Genomic DNA, 15,505 nt, shown 5'->3' with positions numbered 1-15,505 from the left:
TTAATCATTTGAAGGGGAACATAACTATAAAGTAACTTATAGACATAAAATATGCTGCCCTGTATTCGCTGCCAAATAATAATACCTCATATTTGTAGAGCATGAACAGTTTACAAAGTCTTGTCACGTGCCTCATTACATTTAGTTCTATAACAGTCCAGAGAAGTAGATTAAACAAGTACTGTGGTTTCCATTCTGCAAATGAAGGGACCGAAGCATTAAAGATGTTTAGTATTCACCCTAACTTAAACAGTAGATTTGCAGAGTAAGAACTTTTGTCCAATGTACTTTCCACTCTAAAACTGCAAAGTATTGCTTCCTTAAAAGATAAAATAAAGTAAGCCACAAACAATATGACCTAAGCCAGAATCAGCAGACTGAGGGCTGCCTGCAATTCACAGCATTACCACTAAGATTGAGCAAGGTGACCCCCATCCAACTCAGCCTCCAAACCCAGGTTCCAGAAAGCACATTGGGACACAGCTGAAGCATAATTTGATGACCTTTTTCCTACCCTCACCTCATCTCAAAATTTAGCTTGTTAGAGATATCATTAAAGATGGGGATTGGAAAACAGGGGTATTTAATCTGAACCAGAGTTTGTGTACCTATAGTACAGAACATGGTCTATGCAGGTCAAAAATTCTGAGGCAGTGAACAGAGCCAGAAACAACTGGGCATGATACTTTCAAACAACTGCACGTATTTTCGCATTCCAATTAGAATATTCTGATAGATGTGGAAAAATCATTTTACCAGGGTATTTTTCAAAGTTCCTTCCTAAAGTAGTTAGAGAAAAATCTCAAAAAGATTTTAGGAGTCAGTCTCTCTCTGTCTCTCTCTTACTCGTTTGCCTTTGCTCTCCTCTTCACCCAACTACTGAGGAATGCATTGTTTTCATTGATTAAGAGAAGTATGGGAGTAGGAAACTTGGAACTCTGCCCCCGATTTTATCAACTAACTCAAGCTGGTACCAAAATAAGAAAATACCCTTTAAAAAAATTCTTAGAAATGAGTTCAAACAACATAACAATCTAGGATGATTCAACGCATTTCATTTAGTTTTATACAAAGCTCACAAACACTTGCATTATAGACCCACAAGATGTACATTGTAGCTGCTCATTGCTTACCAAAGTAAAGTTCAAATTCCTTAATCTGACACTCAGAACTTTTGTGATCGAATTTTTTATCTTATTTTCCTTATTCCACATCGTATTCCCCTGTTCTTCATTTTCACAAACATTTTTCCTCTTCCTCATGTGTGTCCTGCACCATGCTGCCTTCATGCTTTGGTTATGATGTCTCTCCTACCTGCTATGGCTAAACCTCATTTCTCCACCAAGGCCCAGTTATACCACCACTTCCTCCGCCCAGCTTTCCCTCTCCCTCTCTGCAGGAATTTTCTAAGTGCTTCATCAAGACCTCTCTCATGTCATTTGTGCCACGGCACAGTTGAAGAGTATGTCTTATCATACCTTTTCTAGCCTGTAAGCTCCTTAGCATCAGGAACTGCCTTGGTTTCCCTCACTCCCATCTGTAACAGTGCCCCCTCCCCATAACTGTTTGCAGTGTAATCGAATAGAAAAAGCATGGGCTTTGAAGTCTGGGAACCGTGATTTTAAATCCTTGCTCTATCATTTATTAACCATTTAACCTTGGGCAAGAAACTTAACCTCTCAGAACCTCTGTTTCTTTGTGCATAAAATAGAGATAATACACAATTAAGTTAAGTGAGAAATCAGGCGCAGAGTTCTTAATGTTCTCTCAGACTTGCTAGGTCCTAGAAAAAGGTGATGTTGCTTGTGGTGGTGGCCAAACTTGTATTTTAGAAGCCACTTTTTTGCCTCGGTTTCCTCAGTCATGCGGGAGAGATAATGCTCTGCAATACCACACATGCAAGTATTTAAGGACTGTTTTGAACTGGTTTATAAACTCTTATGACTACTTGGAGAGAAGTACCTCATATGTTTACCAGGAAACAATAGAACCCTCCTTTAAGTGCTATTATAATCGCGGATATTCCACAGTGTTTAATTTGCTAGGGTAATCATAGTCTTAGGCAATTTTAGGTAGCAATTCTTTCTCTAGTATCCTCCCTGATTGGTTTCATGAAATCTTTTTATCTTGAAGAATTTTTTTTTTCTTATTGCTGCAACATGGAGTACATAATTTGTAGTTTCCATGTCTAGAATGAAGGGGCAACATAGAGATGTTGTCAAAATGGCCATGAAACTACAAAAATTGTGGGTCACACCATCTGGAGAGGTACAGAGTGTGCTCTGTTGAGGGTCCTGGGGACAGCATCAATCAACCTTTGTGCTGGTCCTGAGGTCCGTGTGAGGGAGAACGAGGGAAATTTGAACGGAAGCAACAGGCTAGAGTTGACAGGTGGAAAGCTGGAGCCGCCAGAAGAAAAGCCATTCATGTCCCTCAGTAATCTTCAGTAAGCATTTATATATTGAATTGTCCCTTGTGATCATTAGTGAGAAGAATGGAGAAACATCTGACTAAAAGCTACTTGTTGGAGTCTATATAACCAAAAAGTTTATTAGTAAAAGATAAGACAATTAAACCCAATTTAAACCAATTTAATGTTTACTGATTTAAGTTCTCTTCATCTCTTAATTTATTAGATAAATTCACCTAAATTCATTTGAATTGATTTTTAGTATAATACTTTTGTTAACTAAACTGTGTGCTGTTATAATGATAAATTACCACACGACTGCTATTTGAATTATAAACTCAACAAAGCAATCTACTCTGAAAAAAAGAAGTAAGATTTTGTATTTGGATAGGAGTGGGGCTTAAAACAACTTTTTAAAAATTTCTAATATTTTAAGGGAAAAATAACAAAAGTGAAAACTAAGAAAATTCCTAATTAGAGAATTAAATCTATATTGGGGATTTATGCCATTTTGTAAATGGTCACACTGTACTATAAAATCATGTAATTTCAAAGGATTTTTAAACTGTAATAAAATATATCTGCAGGGATTATGCACTACAAAGAGAAAATACGTATAGTAGTATATAGAGAGAGGAAACAACATTGGATTGTCAGAAACTCTGGTTTCTCATATTCCCAGTTTAGAACAATGGGTTAACCTCCCTGAACCTGAGTTTTTTCATCTGTAAAATGAGCAGGTTTTGGGGACTGGCCTGGTGGCATACTAGTTAAGTTCATGTTCTCCACTTCAGCATCCCAGGGTTCACGGGTTTGTATCCTGGGTGCAGACCTTTACATTGTTCATCAAAACATGCTATGGTGGCATCCCACATACAAGGAAAAAAACTAGAGGAAGATTGGCACAGACATTAGCTCAGCGACAGTCTTCCCATGGCCAAGTGGTTAAGTTTGTGCACTCCACTTTGGCAGCTCAGTATTTTGCTGGTTCGGACCCTGGGTGCAGACCTAGCACCATTCATCAAGCTATGCTGAGGTAGTGTCCCGCACAGCAGAACTAGAAGAACCTACAACTAGAATATACAACTATTTACTGGGGGGCTTTGGGGAGAACAAAGAGAAGAAAAAAAAAATTGGCAACAGATGTTAGCTCAGGGCCAATCTTCCTCACCAAAAACAAACAAACAAACAAAAAATGAGCAGGTTATTGCTGCCTGAAAACTTCTTAGTACTAATATTTGTGTTGTGATTCTGTACATACTCCTTTTATACTGAATTTAAAAATTAAGATTAATCAGTCAGTAGAATATGAATATACAGAACTCCTAGATATGAACTCTCATATATTCACAAGCTACCCCTTCTGGAAATGTCTATTAGAAAGTACAGCTGAAAATCAGTGAGTATTTTTATAGTTTATATTCCAAAATGGAATATGACCTGAAAATCTGGATAAATTGTAAGTGTATTATAACTTGTTACCTTCACATTTCTCAAAACAGCTAATAGCAAAACACAGAAGAAAATATTCTGTATTACTTTATTTTAAGAATTATTTTAAGCCCCAAAATAACATGAAGCAATGAGGCTAGAGAAGGAAAAGTTTAAAAATCATGTAAATGTAGACTGAATTTCATTTAATCAGTGTTCAATGTTGAAGCATACTTCAATCTTCAGTGTTCATTGTTCAGTGTTCACGCATACTTCAGGTAGTCCCTAAATTATTTAACCATTTTTTACTAGTTTTCATGAAACTATGTAGGCTTATTTTTACCACCAGATGGAGCCAGTATTGTTTGATTTGTAGAATAAAAAATATGCTGAAAATAAAATTGAATAAATAAATAAAGTGAATAAATCATAGGTATCTTATTTTAGTGCATTGTATGGAAAAAAATAAAATTTTAGCCTATTCTTTGGCTAAACTTCTGCCTAGTCTTTGTAAAATGTGCATAGAGATACCTCCAATAAATAATTTCTTTGTTGTGAATAAGTTTTCACTTTGCCAGTTTTATTGGATAGAGAGACCAGTTTTTTTCTTATTCACTTTTTTAAAGAGTATCTAAGCAACTTTCAATTATATTTATAACAAAATTAGTACAAATTCAACTTCTAGTCACCCAATAAATAGTATGGATTATAATTATGAAAAATAATAATAAAGACTATGTTACATGTAGACTTTCATTTTAATGTCACAGAATATTCCCATTGTTATCATTTCCATAATGGATTTTCTTAATAAAATGAACCGAAAAACAGGCATTCGGACTCGGGGGCAGGATATGTAGTTTATCCCCCGTAGCTCCTTAGGGAGATGGTAAAGCTGCAGTGAATGGCTGCAACTCTTACAGAATTCTACCCAGAAGGCCTAGTGCTCAGGAGCCTTAGTCAGGGGTAACTGCCTTAAAATTAACTTCTCCCACTCCTCTCACCTCTAATAAGTGTCAGAAATTATCTAATTCCTTACAACTCAACTTAATTAGGCAACTATCTATTGAAAAATCATTTGTAGGGTAGGGGCCCTAAGCCCCTACAAACCCCTCAAGGAGCCATTCCATCCAACAAGAGCAATAAGGCAGCTATGACACTAAAAATGATCAATCTCTTCATTTGTTCATTCAGCTACTATCTATTGAGTACATATTATATGCAGTCTGTATGCTAGGCCACAAACAGGCATAGTTCTTGCCATGTGAGTTTATAGCCTAAAGGTCAATACAGACAAAGAGATAGTTTTTTGGTTTTTGGTTTTTTTTGGAGGAAGATTAGCCCTGAGCTAACATGTGCTGCCAATCCTCCTCTTTTTGCTGAGGAAGACTGGCCCTGAGCTAACATCTGTGCCCATCTTCCTCTACTTTATATGTGGGATGCCTACCACAGCATGGCTTGCCAAGTGGTGCCATGTCCATACCTGGGATCCGAACCGGCAAACCCCCGGCCCCCGAAGTGGAACGTGCACACTTAACCACTGTGCCACCGGGCCAGCCCCAAGACAGTTATGATATAGTGTGGTTGGGAGCTACAAAGTGCTGAAAGGTTCAAATGTGGGGAAAATATGATTAACTAAAGAAAATCAAGAGAAAGCCATAAAGGATTCCTCCTAGGTGGGAATTATTTGCATACATCCACTGTTTGGGAGACTGCACTTGCCATATATTATGGTCTGGCAGGAATTTAGGACCTTTTTTTGGTAGGCTTTTATTTCATCAGAACACATCGAGTTGGTGATCTGATGCCTTTTTATGTCAAATTAGAATATTTTCTTATAAGTTTTCTTGTGTCTCAGACATGAGGAAAAAATAACCAAGCTGGTTTAAAGCTTGTATTTTAGAGCCAGACTACATGGATTTATATTCCCATTTTTATAATGCCTGAGATAAGTTATTTAACCTCTTACTGCCTTAGTTTCCTTTTGGCAAAATGAGGCTAATAATATGCCTTCCTCCTTGGGTTGTTGGTTATGAGGATTAAACAAGTAATTCAAGTACTGGTATCTGGCACATAGTGAGTACTTGAAATGTTAACTATTTTCAAATCTGGTAATTTTCCTATAATTAATTTAAGGTCTGGTGTATATAAAGTTTGATAAAAACATACTTTGTAGCTTCTAGAAAGTCTGATGAGATACAAGTAGATATCAGTAGCATCGATATTTTCTGTATCCATTAAAGTCTGTCCCTTTTGTTTCAAGTGCTGTTCACTGTTATCCCTAATACTTCACCTTTATTTATATAAAAATTTTCATTTGTTATGAGGATTTTTCAAAAATTTCCTTGAAGTACTGAATTTAGATCTATTTAGAATCATTTATAAGCAGGCTTACCAACAGTTTCTGGCACATAGTAGTCACTCAATAACTTTTTTTTAAAAATGGATGAATGTGCAGCTGCTTAGAGCTTTTAGCTCCTTCAGCTCTGGTCCTGAGACAGTAGAGGGTATAAGCCCTTTTATATATATAATGAGATTTGTAGATGGATACCACTGGTTCATTAGCTGAGTAACCAATAATTGAATTGTCATCACCCCTTTCTGCTCAGAACAAAAAGGTTTTGTAATGAAGAGATTCAAGTGGAGCAAGGATTAAGTTTCTGACTAGCTCTCAGGGGAAGAATTAGAGGCATTCTTTAGAACAAGCAGGGACAGAAGTGCCGTACTTATTCTTCAGTCCTACTACAGGTTCTCTCCTAAACTAAGAGTCAGAACACAAGTTTTAGCCCAGACTCTGCTACTAGTCCACATGGGACGTTAACTAAGTCACTTCACCTCCCCGGACCTTGGTTGCCTCACCTATAAACCGAGAACTCAGATTAGAAGATCCTCAAGGTAACTTCCAGCTCCTGTGCTGTAGGAAACTGATGCTCTGATACTAAACTGATGGTTAGAGTGATGCTGGACACTCTTTTCACCAAGCCCATTCATGTATATTACCTCGTTTTATCTCAGAGCTAAGATATTTTTTAAAATTTCATTCTAACAGTGTAACACAGGTCAGTTTTAAGCCCTCTAGGAGGCTGGTATGCTACCCAAGAATCAGCAGTTTGACACTTAGAATCAATGGCTTGATTTCTTAACTATTTTCACATATGTTATGTTCATTTTACCCTTTAGATTACTTTCCGGAATGAAAAGCCTGTATCATATATATTTTAGATATCTTTCATGGATTTCTCAGGGTGCCAAGCACACAGGGGGCACTTTGCAGTAAATTTTATTTTCTGATTTGAAGTTTTAATTGAAGACAGGAGGGCACAGTGTGGGCCTTTAGTGTTATACAGACTCCGGCTCAAACCCCAGCTTTACTTTATTCTACTTGTGGTCCATCCTATTTCCTCATTTGTAAAATAGGCTTATGGATACGTTCTTCGTGGATAATAAAAGCACCTTACCATGGTGCCTAACATATAGTAGGGCCTTAGTAAATGTTCTTTTTTCCCCTGTTCTTCATTCCTATTTATTTAGCGTATGTTTTATAGAAATCTCAGTTAATGACAAATAGTCATCATACTACATCATTATTATTTATGAATTATCATCCAGTGTATATTAAGATTTATAAGAAAAGTAAAAGTAGAGCACTCTGTACTTAGAGAAATTGAATTTTTCAAACTCCTTGTGTATTTTATTAGCCAGTTTTATGTCAGTAAAATCATGCAGTCACTTATTCAATTTTTGTTTATTCAGGGGGCTTCAAGCACATGAGAAATGAATGTGCTACTTCCTGTTCTGGCAACATGAACTGAGTTAACACAGAACTTCATTCACCTAGAAATATATAGAAATGCTGCATAAAATATGATCCAGCCCAATTTAAATACTTAGCTATGCTTGAAAGAGAGAGAGAGAAAAAAAGAAGTTAAGAAAGAAAGAAAAGAAAATTCCTAGGTACCACAAACAAAGAGGAGGCGTAATCAGAGCATTAAGTGGGCAAGCTGACACTCTGGTTACCCAGGGGGATATTGGAACCAGATGTAGGTTCTAATAGCTTGAAGCTGGGGTTTTAATCTCATACTTGGACAGAGATATGGCCTTGAGTCAAAAGAGCTGGGCTAGCATAACTGTCCACCTGGTCATGAAGGCCACAAAGAAGCTTGTCATTTTTCAGAGCTATGTGTGGGAAGGGGGGGAAAAAAGCCTTTTACAAAAAATCAAAACTCAACCTCTACCAGGCATGGCTATCAAGTCTGAATGTATACTACCTATATGGTACAGGAATGCTAAGCCAAGGAATTAACTTGGAAAAAATGGCTCTGGAACAATGGAACCCCTTAATTACCCGGTAGAAACAAATGCAAAAGCTCTCTCTAGGAACCTTTACACAATCCTGGGTGCCTAGGATTCCTTGGCATGATGGAGATGCAGCTCTAGCTAATGATAAACTCACAATCAAAAATTAGAAAACATAGAGAGAAATGACCACTCTAAGGAGAAAGACAAGACATAACAGAAAGATTCTGAAGAATAAAACATACAACATAATAAGTGTGTTTTAAATAATTAAGATATTTTTGAAGGAATAAAAATCGTAATAAAACCCTAAGGCTGTCAAAAAAGAATGGGCTGATTTGAAAAAGAACCAAATAGAGTATGTAGAAATAAAAAATATAACTATTAAAATCAGTGACTCAATTTATGTCTTAAAAACTGATTAGATACAACTAAACAGAGAATTAGTGAACTGAAATATACAGCTAAGGAAATTTCTCAGTATACTGATGAGAAATAAAAACATGAAAAATGAATGTGCCATGATCATTCATAGTTGATCACACTATAAATAGAAGTAGTTTATACTAATGATATACCCAGTTAGGAAATAGAAGAGTTGACCAGATTTTTACACAGTTGGTTTGTGCAGCAGATGTCATTGTGTTTGGCCATATTTGCCATGTAAAAGTGTTTGGGTTACAGTTTCCATGCAGTCCAGAGGAAACCTTAACAGGCTTAATTCTGGTGTCACAGATGTGGATAATGAAAGAACAGCAGACCTCACAGCTGTTCATAAGCTGTTTGCTTGTTCATTTTCACTAGAAGTAAAAGCAGGAGGAGGAGAAAGACATGCTTAAATCAGGCAATTAAAAATCTCAGAAGACTAAGAACTAGCGAAGCCATTGTGAAATGATTACCACAGTCCAGCTAACTTTTTCATCACCTCACATAGTTACAATTTGTGTGTGTGTGTGTGTGTGTGTGTGTGTGGTAAGAACACTTAAGATCAACTCTCTTAGCAAATTTCAAGTATACAATATAGTGTTATTAACTATAGTCACCATGTTATACATTAGATTTCCAGAAAATATTTGTCCCAAATAATTGAGCCTTTGTACCCTTTGACCAAGATCTGCCCATTTTCTCCACCCCCCACCCCCTGGCAACCACGTTTCTACTCTCTGCTTTTATAAGTTCAACTTATTTTGGATTCCACACAAAAGTGAGATCATGCAGTATGTGTCTTTCTGTGTCTGGCTTATTTTACTTAGCATTATGTCCTTCAGGTTCATCCATGTTTTTGCAAATGGCAAGAAAGATTTCCTTTTTTAAGGGTGAATAATATTCCATTGTGTGTATATACTACATTTTCTTTATCTATTTATCCTTTGGCATACACATACATTATTTTTGTATCTTGGCTCTTGTGAATAATGCTGCAATGAACATGAAGCTGCAGATGGTATATGGTATATGGCTATACCTTCTTTTTCATATTCCCCTGAGATTTTGATAGAAGAGAGGTGCTTCTCTATTTGTCTTCCATTCTGTAAAAGCTGCTTATTCTTTATTTTTGGTATTTCATGTTATTTCTTCTAGAATGAATATCAGCCAGTCATTTTATATTTACATTTACTTGTTTCAAAACATTCCTATCTCTGAAATACTGGTCCTGGGATAGTTACAAAGATGAGCACAAATAGCTACTCACCACTCCTACCCCACAACCAGCACCATCACGTGCCATGATGGTGAGAACCAAGAAGACTACATTACAGACCTCAAAAACAATGGCAGATTAATTCAGTAAAATTCTATTAGATTCAATATTGTGAATTAAGATAACAGTTCTCCCCAAATTAATTTATACATTCCATGCCTAGCTGACTTTAGAAATTAACAAGCTGATTTCAAATTTATGTGGAAGAGCAAAGGAACAAGAAGAGTTAAAATAATCTTGAAAAACAAGAACAAAGTTAGAGGGCTTAACACTACCTGATTTCAAGACTTATTATAAACCTGCTGTAATGAAGAAAGTGTAATACTGGCATAAAGAGAGACACAGATTAACAGAAGAGAGATAATCCAGAAATAGAGTCACACACATATAGTCAATTGATTTTCAGCAAAGGTGCAATGGTAATTCAATACAGAAAAGAAAGCCTTTTTACTTTCTTACAGCAAATGGTACTATAACAAGTGACATCTCTATATTTTAAAAATATATACCTTCATCCCTTACCTTATACAATACACAAAAAATAACTTGAAATAAATCATATAGCTAAACAAGAGATAAAATTTGATACTTTTAAAAGAAAACATTTGAAAAAACTTTTTAACCCTTGCAGCAAGCAACGATTTTTTAGATAAGACAAAAAGTATGATCTATAAAATTAAAAAGTGATAAAATGCTGTTTATCAAAACTTAACTTTTGCTCTTTGAAGGTACGTTTAAGAAAATGAAAAGGTAAATCACAGACTTAAACCATTTGCAGAGCATATATCTAACAAAGGGCTTGTATCCAGAATATATTTTTAAAACTCTTAAATCTCAATAATAAGAAAAAAATGTCTTAATGGGCAAAAGATTTGAAGAAACACTTCACAAAAGAAGATATATGAGTGACCAGTAAGCACATACAAAATGTTTAATATCACTTGTCATCAGAGAAATGCAAGTTGAAACCACACAAGATACTACTTCACATCCACTGGAATGGCAAAAGTTAAATGGTAGTACCAAATATAATTGGGAATGTAGAGTGACTCAAGCTCCCTACACTGCTGGCAAGAATGATGCAGCCAAAATGGTGCAGCCGCTTTGGTAAGCAGTATGACAGTATCTCATAAAAGTAAACATAGGGGCTGGCCTGTGGCGAAGTGGTTAAGTTCTTGTGCTCCGCTGCATGCGGCCCAGTGTTTCATTGGTTCGAATCCTGCGCACGGACATGGCACTGCTCATCAAACCGTGCTGAGGCAGCATCCCACATGTCACAACTAGAAGGACCCACAACGAAGAATATACAACTATGTACTGGGGGGCTTTGGGGAGAAAAAGGGAAAAAATAAAATCTTTAAAGACGTGCTTTAAAAAAAAAAAAGTAAACATACACTTATCATAGGACCTAGCAATCCCAGCTCCTAGATATTTACCCAAGAGAAATGAAAATGTATGTCCACAAGCAGACTTGTATGTGAATGTTCACAGAAGCATTATTTATAATAGGCAAAAACTGGAAACAACTCAAAAGTCTACCAACTGGTGAAAGAATAAACAAATTAGAGTATATCTATACTGTGGAATACTCTGAGTTATTTGAAGGAACACTCAACAACATGAATGAATCTCAAAAATATTCGCTAAGTGAAAAAAGTCAGACATAAAGGACTATATAATGTATGATTCCATTTGTATGAGTTTCTAATAAGGGCAAAGGTATGGTGACAGAAAGCAGATCAGTGGTGCCTGGGGCCAGGGAAAGAAGAGGGAATCGATTGTAAGGGGACACTAGGGTACTTTTTAGGGCTATGGCACAGTTCTCTATCTTGATTGCAGTGGAGGTTACATACACACTGTATACGATACCAAAAGTCATCAAATTGTACACCCAAAATTAGTGAATTTTACTATATATGAAGTATATATACTTTATGGTATGTATACTATAAGAGGATATATACTATAGACATAGTATATATTATAGTATAGCCTGTATATAAAGTATACATACTTCATATACAGTATAGCCATTTAAAAAAATTCTGTCACTACTATTCAGTTTCCAAGATGAGGTAAGTATTTTTTCTAACTTATTAGGAGACCTTTTAATGTTATCAGCAACTTAGCTATAGAACTTCCTTACTTTATTTTGCCCATCCTTGACTTTTTTAAACTGATTTTTAAGGTTTCTTTGTGGCGCAACTTTTTTTAAATTTTCTGCTTCCTTCGCATTCCTAAAAAGTGAATCAAGTGGCTGATTCTTGCTGAAGGGGACCATATTTAAGGAGATGAATGTTAAACACTAAAATAAGCTGAATTTGTTCTGAAGCTTGTAAGTTTGACTTACCTGTGACATGAGGTGACTAAATTCATCTGTATCAGCCTTTCCACTTATTTAAAAATTCTCACCACAAATAAAAGTTTTAAGGGGCCGGCCCGGTGGCGCAGCAGTTAAGTTCACATGTTCCACTTCGGCGGCCTGGGGTTCACCCATTCGGATCCCGGGTGTGGACATGGCACTGCTTACCAGCCATGCTGTGGCAAGTGTCCCACGTATAAAGTAGAGGAAGATGGGCACAGATATTAGCTCATGGCCAGTCTTCCTCAGCAAAAAGAGGGGGATTGGCAGCAGATGTTAGCTCAGGGCTAATCTTCCTCAAAAATAAAGAAAGAAAGAAAAGAAAAGAAAAGAAAATGTCATTTCTACATCTTTAAAAAAAAAAGTTTTCAGTCACCTGTAGCTGAACATCTAAGTAAAGAATTTGTCCTTGCTTTTTTGCATTTAATTATTAAAACATTAAACAGTTCTACGGATACTCATCAGAATTTTTTGAGGATTTTATGAAATTCTGCCATAGGGAAATTATCAAGAAAGAAATATTATTGACTCCCTAAATATGATGGATGCATCCTGCATCCAGATATATCCAGATGCATGGCAAATACTGTCTATAACTGTGAGTCTTGGGGCCCAGATTGACCTGCTACCTTCTTGTTTTCCTCTTCTCCAGTTTCATTACTTCCTTCATTTATTTGACTATTTATTGAGCTTCTAACATGTGCCAAACATTGTTCTAAGTCTCAGGGAAATATGACTTGTCCTCAAGGGGTTTAATGTCTAGTGAGGATTAAAGAAGAGAAAGCAAGAAATTACCACAAAGTGATGAGCACTAAGAGGTGCTGTGGAAGCTCAAAGGAGGTACGTCCAAACCAGATTTCAGGTGTGGAATCAAAAAAGGCTCCAGGACAGAAATGCCCGCCAAGTTGAGACGTAAAAAAATGAGCAGGAATTAAGCAAGGAAAATTAATTGGGGAGTGTAGAGATGGAGTGTTTTTAGTATACCCGAAAGAAGGAACAGCATGAGCAAAGGCTAGCGGTCAAGAGAGCAGGATGAGTTCAAAGAATAGTAGTTATAAGGCAAATGAAAGCACGTCAAGGTGGTTGCGGGAAGGAGTTGTGAGAGATGAGCCTGGAAACGAAAGCATCAGTTGCCTCATACAGGGACTCCTAAGTCATGTTAAGGTGTTTAGTCTTTATCCCAGGGCAATGTAAAGCCAACTACTATGGAATAAAAAGAAGAGAGGTATTCAAAGATGTAATTCAATAGAAAAACATAAAAGTAATTTTTAAAAATCCGTTATAAGAAATCACTTTATATATACCAACTATTACTATCCTCTCTTCACTAGTGGTTACTAAGCATATGTGCCTAAAATATTACTTCTGTATTTAACACTTTCTTTTTCATTAATGCACTCAGTTTTTAGTATTTATAGCTGTCAGTTTTGAAAGCAGAGCTGGATATACTTTTAATGATTCCATATAAAGTTGTTTATAAAACTGATTATTCAAGTTGCATCAAAATAATGATACTAGGTAACCATAAAAAGACTACTTGTTTCTTAGCTCACACATTTTTTTAACTGGAAAATCACTTGAACAAAATGGCTGACTGTTAATACATTGCACATTAATAACGTTCTTCAAACTAGGTAACAAAGAGGCAAGCCACAAACTAAGGCTTGAGTAGAAAGATTACTAGCATTCTTGATTACATCTGGCTCATCTTGGTTTGCCAGCCAAAGATGAGAAAAGATAAGGGTTTTTTTAAGTCACAAATTTTCATTAATACATATACATGTAAGATATTGTAAAATGTTAATACTTGTTTTTTGAAGCAAAACTGTGTTTTGTGAACCCAGATGTTAACTAATCTTCACATGAAATTATTGCAGGATCAAATCCATAGATTTGTTTTCTAATTTCTAATTTAGTAAAAATTATTTTTGTCTGCTTTAGTAACTATCCTAACTGACCTATTTGTAGATGTATTTATTTTTTATGATGCCATCAAATTGAAGTTGTTTGTTGTCATTTTAGCTGGAGAACAAAAGTGGCAGATAATTGGAAAATCAACCAATATTGAAAGATTTTACCTTGTAAGGCAGGGGAATGATGTAAAATGGTATTGCTGAATTTGGGGAAAATCTTCATTATCTTAAAAGTGAGATAGGCAATTTTATAGTCAAATGAGTACAAATGAAAGCAACTACAACAGTACAGTATATAATATAGATGTTTATAAAATTGGTTGATAAATTGACATCAACCACTTTCTAATCTAGGAAATAGTTGTGGAGCTGGTGGAGTTTATTGGTTTGGTTTTAAATTAAATGGAGGAAAACCAGTCCCAGGTCCTGACCTCCTTTTCAGGGATATGAGCATAGACATTCAGAGGAACCCACAGATCCTTTTTACTATTTATTGAAGAATATTCTATATTCTTCAGAGGAGGAAGCTGCTCCGGATGGTGCTGTTGCAGAATACAGACGAGAAAAGCAGAAGTATGAGGCTTTGAGGAAGCAGCAGCCAAAGAAGGGAACTTCCCGGGAAGACCAGGTAACTTTGAAAACCAAAATCCATAAGTAATGCATTGCCTTTTATTGTTTTCAAGTGTTGCAAATGGAGCCTAATTTGATTATACATCATGGGCAGCACTGCCTCTTAAAAATGAAAACAGGTATATTTACATAGGTGGAGTGACAAGGACTTGGCCACTTATGCAAAATGGTTTAGGCAAAAAGCCTAAAACTTTCATGTTTCAACCTTGTACTCCCATATCGACCATAGGAACCTTGTAAAGCCACATATTATCAGATACTCAGGTAGAACTTTTGTCTAAGTAAATATTATGGAATGGAGAAGTGGTGATTATAAATGATGGGGAGGGCTTGTCCAGCCCAGCATCTCACATGCTGACTAGCCAGCTCAGCTTAAAATTGTACACTGCCTGTGAATAAGGTATTTGATCCACTAGTGGACTTCTACTGTAAATAATATTATAAAATTCTGCTTATTGCAAGTAATTCCCGAATCTTAAAGAAGTAATATGAGATTGTCAGAAATCAAGAATAAAAAGAGATAAGAAGCTAGCTCAGCAATTTTGGTGTCAGCCGTACATGTCATGCAGCACTTGGCACTCGATAAACCAAATCTCTTCAGCAGGCCCTCATGTTGAAAAGCTAGGGGGCAGACCAAAATCATTTATTTTGTTGCTGCCATATATATATATATATATATATATATATATATATATATATATATATGAAAACATCCTTTTTAGGCATATAAATAAGTCAGGCAAAATAAAAGTAAATTAAAA

The 15,505-nt window shown here is 36.0% G+C and overlaps 1 protein-coding gene across 1 annotated transcript in view; it reads left to right on the top strand.

Moving 5' to 3' along the window:
• CWC27 (CWC27 spliceosome associated cyclophilin) overlaps positions 1-15,505 on the top strand; it is a 220,497-nt gene that overhangs the window by 159,939 nt on the left and 45,053 nt on the right. Inside the window, exon 12 of the mRNA XM_046672058.1 lies at positions 14,633-14,742. Coding sequence (XP_046528014.1) covers positions 14,633-14,742 — 110 coding nt within the window. The remainder of the gene's footprint in view (positions 1-14,632; positions 14,743-15,505) is intronic.

The sequence above is a fragment of the Equus quagga genome, chromosome 9 (genome assembly GCF_021613505.1).
Source record: "Equus quagga isolate Etosha38 chromosome 9, UCLA_HA_Equagga_1.0, whole genome shotgun sequence".
NCBI classification, from domain to species: Eukaryota; Metazoa; Chordata; class Mammalia; order Perissodactyla; family Equidae; genus Equus; species Equus quagga.
Note: the sequence above shows the minus strand (reverse complement) of the source record. Positions and strands in the feature narration are given on the sequence as shown.